The sequence below is a fragment of the Pelophylax lessonae genome, assembly GCF_965119305.1.
Source record: "Pelophylax lessonae genome assembly, chromosome: 10".
NCBI lineage: Eukaryota > Metazoa > Chordata > Amphibia > Anura > Ranidae > Pelophylax > Pelophylax lessonae.
Genome location: NC_138777.1, coordinates 174,166,076 through 174,186,090, shown reverse-complemented (window position 1 = coordinate 174,186,090; position 20,015 = coordinate 174,166,076). Strand labels below are relative to the sequence as shown.

General features: G+C 49.3%; 1 protein-coding gene across 1 annotated transcript in view; it reads left to right on the top strand.

Annotated features, from left to right (window-relative positions):
* The window catches only part of ZFTA (zinc finger translocation associated), a 123,613-nt gene that overhangs the window by 88,959 nt on the left and 14,639 nt on the right, over window positions 1-20,015 (top strand). The window contains exon 5 of the mRNA XM_082269656.1: window positions 4,729-5,154. Coding sequence (XP_082125782.1) covers window positions 4,729-5,154 — 426 coding nt within the window. The remainder of the gene's footprint in view (window positions 1-4,728; window positions 5,155-20,015) is intronic.

Below are 20,015 nucleotides of genomic sequence, written 5' to 3'. Positions count from 1 at the left end.
GGAGTCCATTCGCATGGTAGTGGCGTCCCTACATCAGGGTGATGTAGCCAGTCACCAGCGCTTCCTCCACTTTGCCGTGGATGAGGAGCATCACCAGTTTGTGGCATTACCGTTTCGTGAAGGCCCGAGGAGCGGAGGCGAGACCAAAGTGTTGCCCCGGTACTAGCATTGCTTCAGCGGGGAATTGCGGGTACTGGGGTACCTGGATGATCTTCTTCTGCGAGTGCAGTCTCCGACTGCTCTGATTGACAACTTGGAGATTACTCTGTGAACTCTGAGGGAGTTCGGTTGGATTCTGAACCTTCAGAAGTCTGCTCTGGTTCTGTCCACATGACTGGACTATCTGGGTCTGACTCTGGACTTGGTCTCAGCCGGAGTGTTAATTCCTCTGGAACAACTCCAAACATTGCAGGAGGCAATTCAGCTTCTGTTGTCCAGCAGACAGACGGTCATCCCTTGGGGCTTGCATGCGGATGCTGGGCCTGATGGTGTCTACCTTTGAGGCGGTTCCGTTTGCACAGTTCCACACAAGATCTCTGCAAAAAGAGATCCTGGTGAATTGGGACAAAAACCCTCAGTCTCTAGACAATCTGAACCTGTTGAGCTGGGGTACGAGAGGGTCCCAGATCTGATGGCTTTGTTCTCTGGCACTTCGAAAGGGAAAATCCTTACTTCCCGTGTACTGGACGGTTCTCACCATGGATGCCAGCCTGTCTGGGTGGGGAGGCGTCCTTGGCACAGATTGTGCTCAGGGGGTCTGGACTCTTCCAGAGTCAGGGCTGCCGATCAATGTACTGGAACTTGAAGCGATCAGACTTTGTCTGGATCATTGGACAATTCGTCTTTAGGGGTGTCCAGTACGCATTCATCAGACAATGCCACGGCTGTGGCCTATGTCAATCACCAAGGGGCACAAGAAGTGCCCTGGCGGCTCAGGAAATAGCCGGTATTCTAAGTTTGGCAGAACGATTCCTTCCAGCCCTCTCTGCTGTACACATTGCAGGGATGGAAAATTGGCCAGCCGATTACCTCAGTCAACAGGCGTTGGACCTGGGGGAATGGTCTCTTCATCCATAGGGGTTTCATCAGTTGTGTCTCCAGTAGGGTACCTGTTGGCCTCTCGTCTCAACAGGAAGGTACAGAGGTTTGTGGCACAGCCTCTTGCCGACGCCTTAGTAGCCCCTTGGAGTCAGAATCGTCTGATTTACACCCAACCCCCTCTCAAACTTCTGCCAAGACTCGTGTGCAGGATTGAGGCAGAAGGGATTCCGGTCATTCTGGTGGCTCCAGACTGACCTAGCCTGTCTTGGTACGCTGATCTGGTATGGCTGGTCTACCTGTAGGAAGATCTACCATCGTACTTGGAAATCGTACATTGCGTGGTGTGAGTCTCTTGGGGTACACACTCACTCCTTTTTGATGGCTTGGATATTGGCTTTCCTCCAACGGAGGGTTTGTAATCACAGTTCTGCCCCTTCCCCTATCTTTAAATTTCCCTGTTGCCATTCCTTTCCATGACTTGATAAAGTGTATGGCGTGGAACATGTAGTCATCGCAACCATATAGCTTGTGTCCCACCCTGCTTCCTGGTGTTTTCCCACAAGTGGTGCCTGTCCAGCTGATGTCACCGCTCCGGAACTACAGCGGAGTCCTTTCATCCTCGCGCCGGCTGGTTTCCGGCTTTGTGCACACACTGCTCAGCAGTCCTGGGAGACTGACCTCCTCGCACTTGTGTTGCTTGCTGCCAGGTGCCCTTGTCCCCTCCAGACCAAGGGGATGTAAGCATTTTATGTACTTAGTTTTCCTGTTATCAATACCAATAAACTGTTAACCTTTTCTATACTGGTTGTTCACCTGACTCCTTTATCCATTGCATCCCGGTGTGGTTCATGCGCTGCCTTCCTCATTTACTTTTGTCCGTATCAGCACCCTTCCTATGCTCATTGGCTAGCAGCAGAACAACCGCTGAGGAGCCTCACAGGCTTACTTCTATCCCTCCACCCTACAGGCGTGAGTATTGCTTTGACTTCTGGGGGGTTGAGCAGCAACTGACCTTGAGTACTATCAAGGGCCAGGTTTCGGCCTTAGCGGTTTTCTTTCAATGTCCATTGGCTACACATTCTTTGGTGCGTACTTTTCTCTAGGGAGTTCGACACTTGGCTGTTTCAGTGCGGTCTCCATTGTCGCCGTGGGACCTCAATTTGGTGCTGTCAGTTCTTCAGAAACCTCCCTTCGAAAGTCTTTGGGAGGTTCCCCTGCTTACGTTGTTCCAGAAGGTGGTCTTTTTGGTGGCTATTACTTCTGTGCGCAGGGTGTCGGAACTGGTGGCGTTGTCTTGTAGTTTACCTTACCTGGTGGTTCACAGAGATAAGGTGGTTTTTCATCCCTCTCCGTCATTCCTTGCAAAGGTCATCTCTGATTTCCATTTGAATGAAGACATTGTGTTGCCCTCCCTATGTCCAAGGCCTAAACATCCTAAGGAAATTGCCTTGCATTCCCTAGATGTGGTTCGAGCAATCGGGGTGTACCTGGCAGCTACGGAGTCTTTTAGGAATTCAGACTCACTATTTTTACTCACTGATGGACCTCAAAGGGTTGGCTGCTTCTGTTGCGACCATTTCCAGATGGATCAGAAAGAAAGTGATTCAGGCCTATTTAATTAAGGGTCAGGTTCCTCCTTTTCCTGTTAGGGTGCACTCTACTCAGCGCTTAGTGATTCCTGGGCCTTCCGTCATCTGGCGTCAGTGATGCAGGTATGCAAGGCGGCCACCTGGTCGTCTGTGCACACTTTCACAAAGTTTTATAAGGTGGATGTGTATTTTTGGCCGCAAGGTTTTGCAGGCTGCTGTTTAGAGGACCTGCTCCTCTTTGATGGTGTATTGTTTTTTCAGGTGGGCTCCAGTTGTTTATGGTGGAGCTCCTTGTTGCCTGGTTGGCTACGGTTAAGCTTTGGAAATTTTTTATTGCTGTTCCCACCCCTCATGTTTGACACTGCTTTGGGATGTCTCAATAGTCACTAAGATGAGGAGCTGTCCGTCAATGAACGAAAGAGAAAATGGGATTTTTGACTTTCTGTTAAATGAATTTCTCTTATATTCATTGACGGACACAGCGCCCACCGCTCTGTGAGTTGGCTTTCTTCTGACACTGCTTGTAACAAATCTGAGTGCCTACAGCTGAGAGTGGAAGTATACCCCCTGGGTCTGCTCCATAGGCGTAGTCGAGCTTTTTCCTGCCTAGTGTCCTTCTGGGCCAATGGTCAAGAAGATAAGGGGCTGTGTCCGTTAATGAACATCAGAGAAATGGATTTTACGTTAAGTCAAAAATCCCATTTTTGTGGCTTCGGACCTTGACCTTCCTTCAACGGGGTGTTGGGGGGGGGGGGTTGAGCAGACACTGGCCTTAAGTACTATCAAGAGTCCGATGTCAGCCTTAGCAGTCTTCTTTCAACAGGCCTTGGCCACATACTCCTTGGTGTGTACTTTTATTCAGAGAGTTAGGCACTTGGCCCCTCCATAGCGGTTTCTGTTGCCGCCTTGGAAACTCAATTTGGTGCACTGTCCTCCAGAAGCCTTGTTTTGAGAATCTTCAGGAGATTCCCCTGCTTACGCTGTCCCAGAAGGTGGCCTTTTTGGTGGCTTTCACCTCTGCGTGCAGGGTGTCTGAATCGGCGGTGTTACCCTGTCGTTCACCGCTCTTTGCCCCTGTCTGTCGTCCCTTCCTCAGGTTGTCTCTGATTTTCAGTTAAATGAAGACATTGTGTTGCCTTCCCAGTGTCCCAGGCCAAAACATCCAAAGGACATTGCTTTGCATGCCTTGGATGTAGACCGGGCGATTAGGGTGTACCTGGCAGCTACAGAGTCTTTTAGGAAATCAGGCTCACTATTTGTGTACCATTTACAGATGGATCAGACTGACAGTGATTCAGGCCTATTCCATCAAGGGTCAGGTTCTTCCTTTCCCTGTCAAGGCGCACTCTACTCGGACGCTCTGGGCCTTCCGTCATCAGGCATCAGTGACGCAGGTTTGCAAGGCAGCCACTTGATCGTCGGTGCCCTTTTTCAAGTTCTCGAAAGTAGATGTGTTGACATCTGTGGATTCTTCCTTTTCCCACAAGGTTTTGAAAGCTGCTGTTTAGAGGACCTGGTCCTCTTTGAGGGTGTATTGTTTTTTTTTTTTCAGGTGAGCTCCAGTTGTTTTTGGTTGAGCTCCTGTTTACCTGGTTGGCTATAGTTAGCCTTGGGAATTTATTTTTCGCTGTTCCCACCCCTCAACACTGCTTTGGGACATCCCAATGATTAAGAAGTACAGGAGCTGAGTCCATCAATGAATGAAAGAGAAAATGGGAATTTTTGACTTACTGTAAAATCCATTTCTTTGATGTTCATTGCGGACACAGCACCCACCCCTCTATGGAGTTGTAATTCTTCTGACACTGCTTGTAACAAATGGAGTACCTATAGCAGAGAGAGGGAGTATAGCCCCTGGGACTGCACACAGGCTTTGCCAGACTTTTTTTTTCTGCCTAGTGTCCTACTCCTGTAGGGGGCAGTATAACCCAATGGTTAAGAAGCTCAAGAGATGTGTCTGTCGATGAACATCAGAGAAACTTTTTTTTTTTTTCCATGTTTTAAAATGCTCAGTGACATTTTGTAAAATAATTTGAAGATTGTCTACAGTTAAGTCTCTCTACTCAATTCTATTTGTTTCTACCCCTCGTCATTGTAGATCCAGGAATGACTCCTTTAAAAGTTCCTGATTGTGATCCTGTGGAAGACGAGGAGCAGGAGCCTAGCTGGGCTGGAGCATTGTCGGAAGGGAAAGGTGCTTCTTGGGAATTTGCTTTTGGCAGAGTGCAAGGAAGTGCTCCAAAGGACCCACGCAAGTACCAGCATGACCGTTGGAAATTAGAATTCCTAATGGATTACACCCCAAGCAAGGATGGCTTGATCTGTATGGTATGTGGGGTGACCTTAATAAACCCAAAAATCAGCACTGTGAAGATGCACATCCAGCAGAAACATCCGGATACCATTTACTTGAGTGATCAAGAGAAGGCAGTAGTGATTGAAGAGTGGGAGCAAAGACTGAGTGCTGGCAAGAAAGGATCAAATCACCAAACTGGAGATGATGAAATCTGTATAGAAATAAAAGGTAAGGAGAGAGAGAGCGTGTGTAGAGGTACATTATCATTTACTATGTTACACTCCAGTCAACATCTCGTAGCCTAACAGTTTTTTACAGCTTCCTTTTTTTGTTTCTTGCAAGATTGCATGTATTACATTTGTAAAGCCCTTATGATTTTCTCTATGATTTTGGTTTTAGCTCTTTTGGCTGCCCAGCCCAGAGATAAAAGAGCAAGAAGACAGGGAGGAATATTGAAAGATAGAGACACAATCTTTTACATGCCCCAGATCCTGGCAAAGAATGAAATTGTTTCCTACAGAGAACTTCCTTTAACCACTTGCCGATCGCCTGCCGCAGATATACTGCGGCAGGCTGGCTCGGTTGCGTGAATCGCCGTACCTGTACGGCGGTCTCGCACAGGGCTAGGGGGGAGGGTGCCTGGCCTGGACCTGTTGATCGGTTCTTTCTGGCGAATTGCAGAATGTCCTGTGCCTGTGTAATGTAAACACAGGCACAGGATATGATGTAATTTCCTCTCCGGGAGTCCTTTTCGGTTTCAGTGTGAGAGGAGAGAACATCGACTGTGAGTACCGAAGCAGCACACTGACACCAGTACTCATAGGCAAATATTTAATCCCCTGATCACCCCTTTATTAACCCTTTGTCACAGTGCACACTATAAACAGTACAGATGAAATTTACTGATCACTGTATTCTTGTCACTTGTGACTTCAGACAGTGTGGGAGGCAGTTAGTGGTAGTCCCAAATAGGTTTAGGGTCCCCCCCCCCCATATATCCCCCAATAAAGATTTAACTCCCTGTTCACCCCCGTTAACCCTTTTACTCCCTGTCACAGTGTACACTATATATACAGTATACAGACAATTTACTGATCACTGTATTAGTGCCATCTGTGACTTCAATTAGTGTGTGAGACAGTGGGAGTTGGAGGGAGTCCCAGATAGGTTTAGGGTACCTGCCATATATCCCCTAATAAAATCCCCTAATCACCCCCAGTTAAACCCTTCTTTGCCCTTCCACAGTGTCACTATTCTAATGTACAAATCTTTTTGCTGATCACTGTATTAGTGTTAGTTAGCATCAATTCAGGACAGCGTCAGATTGCCCGCCACATATTTAGTAATACAATTTTAACCTATTGATTGCCATTGATACACACACACACTATACACCTCCAGTACTAGCTTAGTGTCTGAACTATACTAGCATCCGCAATAGTTTAGTGTTTCCAAAACGCAGCGTTAGCAGGATAAGCCTTGACACCTGTCAGCATCTGCGTTTAGCCCCTCGGTCCCCCCCCAAGAAGTGCAGAATCAGCAGATTACTGTCACTTCCAATACACCGCACACTAAACGGTAGCGTTTGCAGAGTAAGGCCTGATCTCTGCCAGCACTAGCACTAACAGTTACATTTTTTGGTAGGGATTCAAACAGTCCTTGACAACCAGGTGCTTTTTTTACCTGTGAGTCACACTAGGTACCTATAAATTTATTGGGCAAAATGTCCAAACAGAGGTACACTAGTGAAGAGGTCTACACAATGCTGACCATAACAGATGAGAGCGATGGGAAAGCCTCACTGTCAGAACCAGGCTCTGTATTTAAAACCTGTAGACAGCAGCGGCTTCCTGACAGGATAGCTCTGACAATGGAGTAGTGGTCCCTGTTAAGGTCAGGTGTACCCGACCCTGTTCTTCTGTTGCTGAGGTGCAACAACCGCAATTTTCTTGTATGCAGCAGAGTGTCAGTACTAGTGCCGCTCAACCTTCTGGTGAACTGGAAAGCACCAGCAGCCTAGTACAATCCTGGTTATAGTCAAACCAGCACTGCAGTAACACTTTAGACGTGGCGAATCCCATAAGTGCAGTTCAAGCTGGTGCGGTGGATAGCACAAATAGTGTCCCACGGCCACCAATAATTTGAAGACAGGCCCGTAGAGCCCATACTGTCTTTCCTGATGGGCTTGCAAATCCTGATTGGGAGCCCACCACTTCTGCAGCGCCCGTACTCCCCCCCCCCCCCCCCCCGACCCATTCACTGGCCAACCCAGAATTCAGGTGGAAACAGCCAAATTTTACTTCCCTTGATTGTTTATGAGCTGTTTTTCACAGAAGATCTTTACAGATCTATTGAGGACCAAAGCAATCTATATGCCAATCAAGTAATCGCTGCAAATCCAAATTTGACCCTTTGCCAGAGAATTTGCATGGAAACGTATTATGGTTTTCTGGGACTATCCCTCCTCATGGGCATTACTAAAAAGAGTGAGTTGCGGTCATATTGGTCCACTGACCCAATTCACCATATGCCCGTGTTCTCTGCTGCCATGGCCAGGACTAGATACGAGCGTTCGTGGTTCGTGCACTTCAGTGACAATGAACTCTGTTGTCCTCAGGGTGACCCTGGATATGACCGCCTCTACAAAATTCAGCCCCTCGTAAACCACTTCAACCAGAGGTTTTAAGCCTTGTATATGCCCCAACCAGCTTGTCTGCATTGATGTATCCCTGAATACATTTTCTGGCCGCCTTGCTTTCAAACAGTTTCTCCCCAGCAAGCGTGCTAGATATGGGGACAAGATGTATAACCTCTGTGACTGGGCAACAGGCTATACATGTAGTTTCTGGGTTTACGAGGGGAAATATAGCAATGTGGAGCCCCCCAACTGCCCAGACTACATGGGGAGCAGTGGCAAGATTAGGACTTGGTGTCACCCTTATTCGGAAAGGGGTACCATTTATACGTGGGAAACTTCTATACAAGCAATTGGCGCATGTGGCACCGTGCGACCTAATCGTCGGGGCTTCCCTCAACAGCTTGTAGATTCCCGACTTAGACGGGGGGAGAGAGCCTGCTTGAAGTCTGATAAATTGCTTGCAGTGAAATGGAGGGACACATGGAATGTTTTCGTTCTGTCCTACATTCATGCAGATTCGACAGTCCAAATTGCAATGGCGACTGGTGTTATTGAGAAGCCCCTCTGTGTCCACTAATACAACATTAACATAGGAGGGGTGGACTTCAACGACCAGATGATGGGACCCTACTTAGTTGCTCGTAAGGCCACACGGTGGTACAAAAAAGTGTCTGTATACTTATTTTATTTGGCTCTGCTGAACGCTTATGTGCTATACAAAGTGTCAGGAAGAAGTGGATCCTTCTTAAAATTCCAGGAAGAGATCATCACAGCCCTTCTGTATCCAGGAAGTGCTTTGGCCCAAATTCACTATCCAGATGCAGTGAGCCAGCTGCATGAGAGGCATTTTCCAGATGTCCTCCCTAGTACCCCTACCCAAAGACACCCCAAAGAAGATCTGTCTGTAGTAAATGCGGATTTAGGCGTGACACCTGTTATTTTTGTCCCTCCTGTCCTGGCTAACCTGGTCTCTGCATCGGATACTGTTTCCGTTGCTACCACACACTAGTAGAGTATTAGTATAGGGTATAGCACAGTCTAGGGCAAACTTTTTCACACAGGGTCTCGAAAGATGTTGGCTATCGCATTTTGAGAGATCCTAACCTGGAACAGTTTTTTTATAGTTATAAAAATAAAAAGTGTAAAAAAAAAAAGTAAAAAAATAAAAATAAAAAAGCCAAAAACAGTTGACGTTTTAATGAGTTAATGTTCTGTTCTTACTCTACTTTTCTACTCTTTATACCGGGGATCGCTAAATGGCGGACCGTGGGCCAAATGCGGACCACGGCATGTTTATATTCAGACCGCCACGGTATCGCTATTTAGCAGCCTTTTCTTCCCCTGCCGTCTGCTATGTAATTCATTCCTCGCAGAGCAGACAGCAGGACCGTTTTGTATGGAGGGAGGAGCTGGGCGGAGCTGCCCGAGTTTAACAAGCAGGTGATTGGCTGCTAGGATGAAGGGCAGTCCTAGCAACCAATCACGATCTTGCAACACCCCCCCCCCTCCCCCTCCATCCAGATATGCTGTGCCTGTGCCTCCCTCCAACCTTCGATCTGTGTAAACAAGGTAAGACAGTGAGGGAGGGGGTGAAGTCACGGGGAGTGAGGACACTAGTTTGAAAAGCCGGAAATGAGGAATGTGTGTGCTGAGGACAGTGAAGTGGGAGAGCTGAGGACTGTGATGTGTGTGTGTGTGTGTGTTGAGGACTGTGGTGTGTGTGTGTGTGTGTGTGTGTGTGTTGAGGACAGTGAAGTGGGCTGAGGACATTCAAGTGGGGGACTACGTCCTCTAATGTGAGGGGGTTGGGACATTAAAGTGGGGGGACTAAGTACTGTAATGTGGGAGGGTTAGGACATTAAAGTGAGGGACTAAGTACTGTAATGTGGGGGGCTAACACACTAATGTAGGGGACTAAGTACTGTAATGTGGGGGGGGGGGTTAGGACATTAAAGTGGGGGGGGGGACTGAGGACTGCAATGTGGGGGGGGGGGGTACTGAGCACATTAAAGTGGGGAGGTTGAGGACTGTGATGTGGTGGGCTGAGGACATCATAGTGGGGGGGGGCGCTAAGGACATTAGAGTGGGGCCCTGGGGACTGTGATGTGGGGGGGGGGGGGCTGAGTACATTACATTAAAGTGGGGGACTGAGGACTGTAATGTGTGTGTGTGTGTGTGTGTGGGGGGGGGGGGGACATTCAATTGGGAAATTGGGGGAGGCTGAGGACTTTAATGTATGGGGGTGGGGACATTAAATTGGGGGAGGCTGAGGACTGTAGTGTGTGTGTGGGGGGGGGGACTGTAATGTGGGGGGACTGATGATTGTACTGTAGAGAGAGCTGAGGACATTAAAATGGGGGACTGAGGACTGTAATGTGTGTGTGTGTGTTCCATTAAATAAGGGGGAGGCTGAGGACTGTAATGTGGGTGGGCTAAGAAATGTAATGTGGGGGACAATAAGCACAGTAATGTGAAAGGGGCTGAGGACAGTAATGCGGGGTAGCTGAGGACTGTATTGTGGGGGGGGGATTGGGGGACCGAGGACAGTAATGTCGGGGGGGAGGGGTTGATGACAAGGAAGTGTAAGAACATTACTGTGAAAAGAGTGGGGGAGGGGGGGGGGTTGATGTAAAGGGGGACTTGAGGACACTCATCAAGAGGGGATCTTGATGTGAAGGCGGAGGGGACTGTGATGTGCAGTGGGAACTGAGGGATTCAGATCTGTACATGTGGAGCACACATCGTGGGCTGAACTACCCGCAAGAAAAATAGAGTAAGAAGTCCTTGACCTTTTTTTTTTCCCCAATATCATGCAGAACCAAGCCACATGGTGCTGCGGCAACATGCTTTTTGGCACATGCAAAAAGACGCCACGGGTTCCGACATGATATTCGCACCTCTGCTAGAAAAAAAATTTACTGGCCGGACCTCGGTAAAATTTAATTCAATACCCCTGCTTTATACTTTTACTGTACTTTATAATATATTGTTATACTGTAATGTTTTACTGTTAGTGTGTTTTATTGTTAACCATTATTTGCTTTGCAGGTAGGCCCATCAGCTGCAGCACTGATCTGTTCTGACAGCAACAGCGTTTTCTCTCACCATATACTTAATCAATGATTGTAGCGCTGCAGAAGGTGATTTCACCACCGCAGTTAAAAAAAAGAGCATATATAGCGAAGCATAGGGGATGGGGTGGACACAGCGGGTGGATCTCCCCTATACTTCGCCATGTATTTTTTAACACTTTTCTTGGCATAGATTTTTTCATCCACATGCGTATGGAGGAATCTGCTGTGTTCTTTTTTTTTTTCCTTCAATGGCTGAAGGAAAAGAAGAACATTGCTTATATGTCCGTCATTAGAAGTGGGTGGATGCTGGGAGGTCTAATGGTGGGCATACCGCACACTTTCTGGTATGGTTCTCTACAGCCAGCGGTCAGCTTTCATGTAAAAACAATCCTAGCAGAAATCCCCCCCCCCCCCTTCCGCCGCCTTCCACTGTTTTCTCGGGCTCTCCTGTCCCACCAGCAAACCCGAGACTGCAGCAGTGGTTCCGTCAGCTGACCATAGAGCTGATTGGAGACCAGAATGGCTCCAATCATCTCTATGGCCTAAGAAACCGGAAGCTACGAGCATTTCATGGCTTCGGTTTTGCCAGATATAAACTGTGCCATTGGGAAAGCATCTTATCACACCAATCTTGGTGTGGTCAGATGCATTAAGGGCAGAGGAGAGATCTCAATAGACCCCAATTTTTTGAAAAAAGAGTACCTGTCACTACCTTTTGCTATCAAAGGAGATATTTTTTTTATTCCCTGTGATAACAATAAAAATGATAAAAAAAAAAAAAAAAAAATTAAAAGAGAAGGTGTCAAAATAAAATAACAAAGCAAAATAAATAATAATAATAAAAAAATTCAAGCACACCTTTCCCCCCCACGTTTGTGCACAAAGGCAAACGCAAGCATCGGTCTGGTGTCATATGTAAACAACAATTGCGCCATGCATGTGAGGTATCGCCGTGAACGTCAGTTTGAGGGCAGTAATTCTTGCAGTAGACCTGTAAATCTAAAGTGGTAACCTGCAATGGCTTTTAAAGGCTTTTAAAAATGTACGTCGTTGGTTGCCGCTGCACGGGCATGCACAATTTTAAAGCATGTCCTGGTTGGTATGTATGTACTCGGCATAAGATCATCTTTTATATTTTACCAAACAATTAGGCAATATATAGTTTATTTGTGCATTAAATAAAAAAAGTGTTTCTCTTACGTCCTCCGACAGTCGCCGCCTCCTCTAAGTCATCACTGTTGGGTATTGTCTTCCCATCCGCAGGAATAGCTAGGCATATAGACTTAGTCCAAAGACAAAAGGCATTAGCATATACACACCCATGGGGGCTGTCCCATCTGGTCAATACCCCCCCTGCATCACCACTCCCAACTCAGTTTTAATCTGCCTAGCGTCAGGAATAGTCAGGCTTCAGTCTCAGCCTTCCTAATCTTTTATTTGATTTTCTTTGAAAATGTCAGTTTTTTTCTCTTACTTTACTAGCTGTTTATTTTGTCAGCTTCTAGTGTTAGTCTTCTCTTCGGATGAAGATGGATCATGCGGTGCTGGGATTCGGACTGGCCGCCCTGGTTCTCCAGAGCAAAAGGGTCAGATGGACCCCCAGCCTGCCACCGAGCATTCAGCTATGGTTCGCCCTGGCATTACGAACGACCCATCCCTATTCGCTACAGGGATGCAGCCGTGAGGTGGCTACCTCACAGGACTTGTCTGCGGTGCTGCAGCGTCATGTCCCTGGCTCACGGCACTCCCTGTCAGATGAGGACAGAGGTTTTCCGTGCATTGAGGCTCCCCACGCCATCTGGTACAGGTAAGTACTTTTCTGTGTGGGGCCTCTGTCTGGGGTGGCAGTCTGTGTTGCTGTGTGTTCCCCGTGTCTGTGCCTGTGTGACTCCCTGTGCGATCCCTGCGGGGATCGCTTGTGCAGATGTGTATGTTGCCTGGGGGTCCCTGTCCCTGTGTCACCTAGGTGCATTGTTGGGGGTGCAGACGTTTATGTTTTTGCGGCGACCGCAGCGGTGCATTTTCGAGCGGTCCGCCATCTTTGCTATGGGCACACATGTGTAGCTCCTCTGGGCTGATCCTGCATGTCATTTTGGCGCCATCTGCCGCCATTTTGTGGGCGGTGGAACGATCTGTCCGGCCGCATGTCGGCGGCCATTTTGGCGTAGCCTCCAATGCATCCCTATGGGGCAGCCATTTTCCCAGGGTCTGGCATATAGTCCAGCCCTCTCCAGCAGCACTTCCTTTCCATCAGCAGCAAGGACACTGGTAGCAACACTCTGCGGGCTCTGCAGGTTATCCCTGTCAATTTCCCTCTGTATATCGCTTCTGGCTCAGTTTCTTTTCTCCTTTGGGGGTCTTTCATCACTGTAGCAGTAGCGGTGGGCTGCGCACACCGCAGCGTTCTTAAAGGGGACAGTACACCGTTTTTGCACTGTAGTTTGTTCTGATAACTTGAGCCATGGATTCTCAGGAAAGCAAGTTTCTTCCAGCTTTAGTGGGGGGCCCCAGTTCTCCTGTGGCTCCGCTGTGACCGGATCTGGCTGCTGTAGTAGCGACTTTGGTGGCAAATATGGAAATGCTGATGTCTGAACGGGCTGCAAGGAAGAGGCCCAGGTTGTCTCTCTCTTCTGATTCAGATGGGGATATGGCTGCTGCTGCGAGCGTGCTCTTTTCAGGGTCCCGCTCATCCTTAGCCCCCCCGGGGTCTGAGGGGGAGGCTGAAATGGAGGGTGTTGATACATCCTCCCCAGGGTCACCTGAAGAACGGGCGACCATGGATGAGTTAATTGTTTCTGTTAAAGAAACCTTGCATTTAGAGGATGAGCCCTGTCTGATGACGTGCCGCCTGCCCGGCTGGAAATGGTGGATCAGATCCACCAAGGAGTCATGTACTTGTGTGATGCAGCCTTAAATGAGGCTCCCTTGGTGGCTCGCCTCTCTAGTGTCGCGGTACTTAATCGGCGACTGATATGGCTGAAGAGCTGGTCGGCCGACCAGTCCTCGAGGAAAACTGTTGCTGATTTTCCCTATGCTGGCTCTCGCCTTTTTGGCGAGGCATTGGACACCTTAGTGAAAGGCGTCACGGGGGGCAAGAGCACTATGCTTCCCCAGAACCCGAAGAACAAGTCTTTCAGAGGCAAGCAGGGTTCTGCGCCTAGATCCAATCAGGGGTCCTTTCGTGCCTTTCGGAACCAATCCAAGGGCAAGCCCTTCAAGGCTCAGGGCAACTAGAAGAAGCCCTGGGCGGGTAAGCAGAAGGCCGGCAATGCTGGCTCGGCGGGACAATCCGCCTCTGCCTGAAGGGGCGCCCTCACCCGTTTCAGGGGTGGGGGGACGTTTGCATGGTTTCCTCCAACCTTGGCTGGGTTCAGGAAATCGTTCGATCAGGTTACAAGATCGAATTCCTTTCCCGGCCGGCGGACAGATTCTTTCCCTCCAATCTCCATCTGCTTCCGGGGCGTCTGCAGGACTTGCATCAAGCGGTGCAGGACCTGCTTGCTCAGGGAGTGATTGTCCCGGTGCCTCATCGGGACAGGTTTCGGGGGTTTTATTCTAATCTGTTCACTGTGCCCAGGAAGGAGGGCAAAGTGCGTCCTATTCTGGACCTGAAAGCGCTGAACCGATTCGTGCGTGTTCAGAAGTTTCGAATGGCCTCTCTCCGTTCGGTAGTGGCCTCCTTGAGTCCAGGAGAATTCCTGGCTTCGATAGATCTGAAGGATGCGTACCTGCACATCCCCATTTTCGAGGGTCATCAGCGGTACCTTCGGTTTGCTATCGCAGAGGACCACTACCAGTTTGTGGCGTTACCTTTCGGTCTCGCTTCGGCACCAAGGGTGTTTACCAAGGTGTTGGCGCCGGTTCTGGGCCTGCTGCGGGCCCAGGGCATTGCGGTCCTGGGGTACCTGGACGATCTGCTTCTGAGATCACGTGCCAGCCAGGACCTTGTGCGCGATCTGTCCATCACGGTACAGACGCTCCAGGAGTTCGGATGGACCATCGACGTTCAAAAATCGGCGTTGTCTCCATCGCTTCGCCTTCCCTATCTGGGAATGGTTCTGGACTCTGCTCAGGCAAAAGGTGTTCTTGCTGGAGGACAACCCCTGGACTTTGTGGGACGAGATCAGGTCCCTCAGGGACAATCTGTCCTCATCACTCAGGACCTGTATGCGGGGCCTGGGGTTGATGGTTTAGGCCTTCAAGGCGATTCCTTTTGCCCAGTTCCACACGCGGGCTCTCCAGACGGAGATCCTGGCCAGGTGAGACAGACTACCTCAGTCCTTGGATCTGGATGTCTCCTTGAGTCGCCAGACCAGATTGGCTCTTCTGTGGTAGATCCAGTCCCCGTCGGTGGCGGAAGGCGAGTCCTTCCGTTCGTTGGTGTGGACGGTGATTACCACGGACGCCAGCCTGTCGTGCTAGGGTGGAGTCCTGGGCAACCTGTCTGCCCAGGGCACTTGGTCGGAGGAGGAGTCCTCCCTCCCGATAAATGTGCTGAAATTATGAGCGATCAAACTCTGTCTCTTCCAGTGGTCGGACCGTCTCCGGGGCCTGCCTGTTCACATACAGACAGACAATGCTACTGCGGTGGCTTACATCAACCACCAGGGGGGCACCAGGAGTGCTCGAGCGGCCCGGGAGGTGACCGACATTCTGTCTTGGGCTGAGACTCATGTCCCGGCGATCTCAGCAGTTCACATTCCGGGTGTGGAAAATTGGCAGGCCGACTATCTGAGCCGCCAGACCCTGGACCAGGGAGAATGGTCCCTACACCCGGAGGTCTTTCAGATGCTGTGTGCGAGGTGGGGATCCCCAGACGTGGATCTGTTCGCATCCCGGATAAATCAAAAGGTGGAAAGGTTTGTGGCAAGAACGCGCGATCCGTTGGCGGACGCCTCGGATGTGTTGGTGGCCCCTTGGCATCAGTATCGTCTGATGTACGCCTTTCCTCCGATTCAGTTACTATCCCGGTTCCTTCGCAGATTGGTCTCGGAACCGCACATGGTGATTCTGGTGGTGCCGGACTGGCCACGCCGGTCCTGGTACGCCAACGTTGTTCACCTGGCAGTGGCGCCTCCGTGGCGTCTGCCTCTGCGGGAAAATCTCCTGTCTCAAGGCCCGATCTTCCATCCTGCTTTACAGTCGCTGGCTTTAACGGCCTGGCTGTTGAGACCCATGTCTTGAAGGACAAGGGTCTCTCCCCTGAGGTTATCCCTACCCTGGTCAAGGCTAGGAAATCCTACTCTGGTAAGATCTATTACCGTACCTGGAAAGCCTATTTCGCCTGGTGTGAGTCCACGGGGTTCTCCCCTCATTCTTACTCGGTGTCGAGAATCTTGGCTTTCCTCCAGTCTGGAGTGGATCAGCGCCTGGCGCTGGCCACGATAAAGGGCCAGGTATCTGCACTGGCTGTCCTTTTCCAACGCCCTGTGGCGTCTCATTCCTTGGTGCGCACCTTCATTCAAGGTGTGCGACATTTGGCTCCTCCCAGGAAGGAGCCTTTACCCCCATGGGACTTGAACTTGGTTCTGTCCGTGTTACAGCGTGCTCCCTTTGAAAACATCAGGGAGATATCGTTGCCTCTGCTGTCGAAAAAGGTTGCTTTTCTAGTGGCGATCACGTCGGCTCGCAGGGTGTCGGAGCTGGCGGCGTTGTTTTGCCGCTCCCCTTACTTGATAATTCACAAGGATAAGGTGGTTTTGCGACCACCCCCATCCTTTCTTCCCAAGGTAATCTCTGAGTTCCACCTTAATGAGGACATTGTCCTGCCTTCGCTTTGTACAAAGCCTAAACATCCGAAGGAGATTGCCTTACATTCCTTGGATGTTGTCAGGGCGATCAGGGTTTACCTGTCGTCTACGGAATCCTTTCGGAAGACGGATTCCCTGTTTGTCCTTCCTGAGGTATCTCGGAAGGGCATGGCTGCGTCCTCAGCGACTATTGCCAAATGGATCAGACAGACCATTGAGCAGGCTTACGCCTTGAAGGAACGGGTTCCACCCTTCCCTGTTAAGGCGCACTCTACCAGGTCTCTGAGTTCATCCTGGGCCTATTGGCATCAGGCCTCGGTGGCCCAGGTGTGCAAGGCGGCGACTTGGTCGTCGGTGCACACCTTTTCCAAATTCTACAAAGTAGATGTTCTGGCATCAGCTGATGCTTCTTTTGGCCGCAAAGTTCTCTGTGCGGCAGTGCCATGATGGACCCTTGAATTTTTTTCTGGGTCCCTGGCTGTTGGCATTTGCTTTCCTGGGCTGTTGCTCCTGTTGAGCATTTGTTTTTTTTCTGTTGCCCAGTTGGTTCTCTTACGGTGCATGTAAGATTCCTTTCTCTGATGTGGGTACTGCTTTGCCTTTTCTACGGTTGCGTCTCCCACCCCTCATGTCTATACTGCTTTGGGACATCCTAACAGTGATGACTTAGAGGAGGCGGCGACTGTCGGAGGACGTAAGAGAAAATGGAATTTTTGTAAAATCTTACCTGTAAGAGTCCTCCAACAGTCGCCGCCCCCCCCCCTCCAAACTGAGTTGGGAGTGGTGATGCATGGGGGGTATTGACCAGATGGGACAGCCCCCATGGGTGTGGATATGCTAATGCCTTTTGTCTTTGGACTAAGTCTATATGCCTAGCTATTCCTGCGGATGGGAAGACAATACCCAACAGTGATGACTTAGAGGAGGCGGCGACTGTCGGAGGAGTTTTTATTTTCCCAAAAAATTGCGTTTGGAAAATCTTGCACAAATTGTGAGTGACAAAAAAAATTGCAACACCCATCATTTTGTTCTGTAGGGTCTGTGCTTTAAAAAAATATGTAATGTGTGGGGGTTCAAAATAATTTTCTAGTTAAAAAACATTTTTTTCATGCAAACAAAAAGTGTCCGAAAAGGCTTGGTCTTCAAGCGGTTAGAAGAGTGGGTGATGTGTGGCAAAAGCTTCTAATATTGGGCATAAAATTAGATTGTAAGCTCTAACGAGCAGGGCCCTCTGATTCCTACTGTATTAAAGTGTATTGTCTACCCTCAAGTTTTAAAGCGATGCGTAAACTGTCGGCACTATATAAATCCTATATAATAATAATAATAAAATGGCAGGACAGTTAAAACACCCCCCCCCCCCAAATTACCCCTTTTTAGAAATGAGACACTCCCAAGCTATTTGCTAAGAGGCAAATAGCTTAGAGTGTCTACTTTCTGAAAAGGGGTAATTTGGGGGGGGGTTGTGCTGTCTTGGCATTTCATGGCCTCCTAAACTGTAATAGGTAGTGAAGAGTGAAAGCAACAATTTACGCCCTTCGAAAGCCTGAAGGTGGTGATTGGTTTTCGGGGCCCTGTACGTGGCTAGACTGCCAAAAAGACTCACGCATGTGGTATCTCCGTTCATTTCACATATACCCATGGCATATTTGAGCAATATATCATTTACTGACAACTTTGTGTAAAAAAAAAATAAAAAAAAAATGGCATTTTCCCGATACTTGTGGCAAAATATAAAATATTCCATGGACTTAATATGCCTCTCAGCAAATAGCTTAGGGTGTCTACTTTCCGAAAAGTGATTATTTGGGGGGGGTTTTGCGCTATCTTGGCATTTCATGGCCTCGGAAACTGCAAAAATAAAGCATGGATACACGTATGGATGAGTTTTCTTTGAATATTAACCACTTCCCGCCCGCCCTATAGGCAAATGACGGCGGGAATGTGGTTGTGTTATCCTGACCGGACGTCATATGACGGCGGCAGGATAACTCCGCTCTGGGCGCCCCCCGGGGGCGTGCAGAGCGGCGATCGGTGATGCGAGGTGTCAGTCTGACACCCTGCATCTCCGATCTCGGTAAAGAGCCTCTGACGGAGGCTCTTTACCATGTGATCAGCCGTGTCCAATCACGGCTGGTCACATAGTAAATAGGAACAGCCGTTGATCGGCTTTCCTTAGTTCGTGCCTGACAGGCACGAGTAAAGGAGCGCCGATCGGCGGCTCCCCTGACAGGGGGGGGGGTCGGCACTGGTAATCAGATCATTGATTACCAGTGCAGACCCTCGGGGGGGGGGGATGCCACTAGATCCACCAGGGATGCCCACTGTGACCCCAGGGATGCCCACTATGACCCCAGGGATGCCCACTATGGCCACCAGGGATGGCAATCAGGGCTCAGGGAGCCTGCCAGTGCCCTCTCCATCAGTGCTGCCCACCAGTGCCCTCCCTATCAGTGCTGCCCACAAGTGCCCATCATTGCCATCCTTAAGTGTCGCCCACCAGTGCCCATTATTGCCCACCGGTGCCGCCTATCAGTGCCCATTAGCGCCCATCAGTGCCGATCAGTGCCGCCCATCAGTGCCCACCAGTGCCGCCTATCAGTGCCCATTAGCGCCCGTCAGTGCCACCTATCAGTGCCCGTCAGTGCCACCTATCAGTGCCCATCAATGCCGCCTATCAGTGCCCAGCAGTGCCGCCTATCAGTGCCCACCAATGCTGCATATCAGTGCTACCTATCAGTGCCGCATATCAGTGCCGCATATCAGTGCCGCCTATCAGTGCCGCCTATCAGTGCCACCCCATCAGTGCCACCCCATCAGTGCCTCCTCATCAGTGCCTTTCAGTGCAGTCTCATCAGTGCAGGAAAAAACTTATTTATTTACAAAATTGTATAACATAAACAAAAAAACTTTTTTTTTTTTTCAAACTTTTCGGTCTTTTTTTATTTGTTTAGCAAAAAGGAAAAAACCCAGAGGTGATCAAATACCACCAAAATAAAGCTCTATTTGTGGGGGGAAAATGACATAAATTTGGTGTAGGTACAGTGTTGCATGACCGCGCAATTGTCATTCAAAATGCAACAGCGCTAAAAGGGGAAAATTGGCCTGGGCGGGAAGGGAGGGAAGTGTCCTGTATTAAAGTGGTTAAAAATGAATTAAAGCGGAGTTCCACCCTGAAATTTTTTTTTTCACTGTCCGCTTGCTCTAAATTACCTGTAAAACAATTGGATAATTAAAAAAAAAATTTTATTCACTTACTTTGTTTTTAAAGAAAATATACTTACCTTACTTCCTCTTACTCCCTCTGTGGCCACGGTCCCCCGTCACTTTCTTGTTGCGTTGACTCCTGGGAGCTAAACGGCATTGCTCCCAGGAGTCAGTGTGCCTGCACCAGCCCTGCTCGTCAGTTCTGGCACAGGCGCGTCATTCACTGCTAAACAGCTTCTGGGCATGGTGCAGGGTATTCTGGGACCGAAGAGGACGCCCTAGCTTCAGTTGCCCACACCTGAGATGGCAGCGCTGGACAAGAAATTCAAGGTAAGTATTTATTTCTTCTAAAAGGTAAGTGCAACCTGGGACAGTTCAGAGGCTATCCATTCTGAAATGCACTAGCCCTGACTGTCCCGG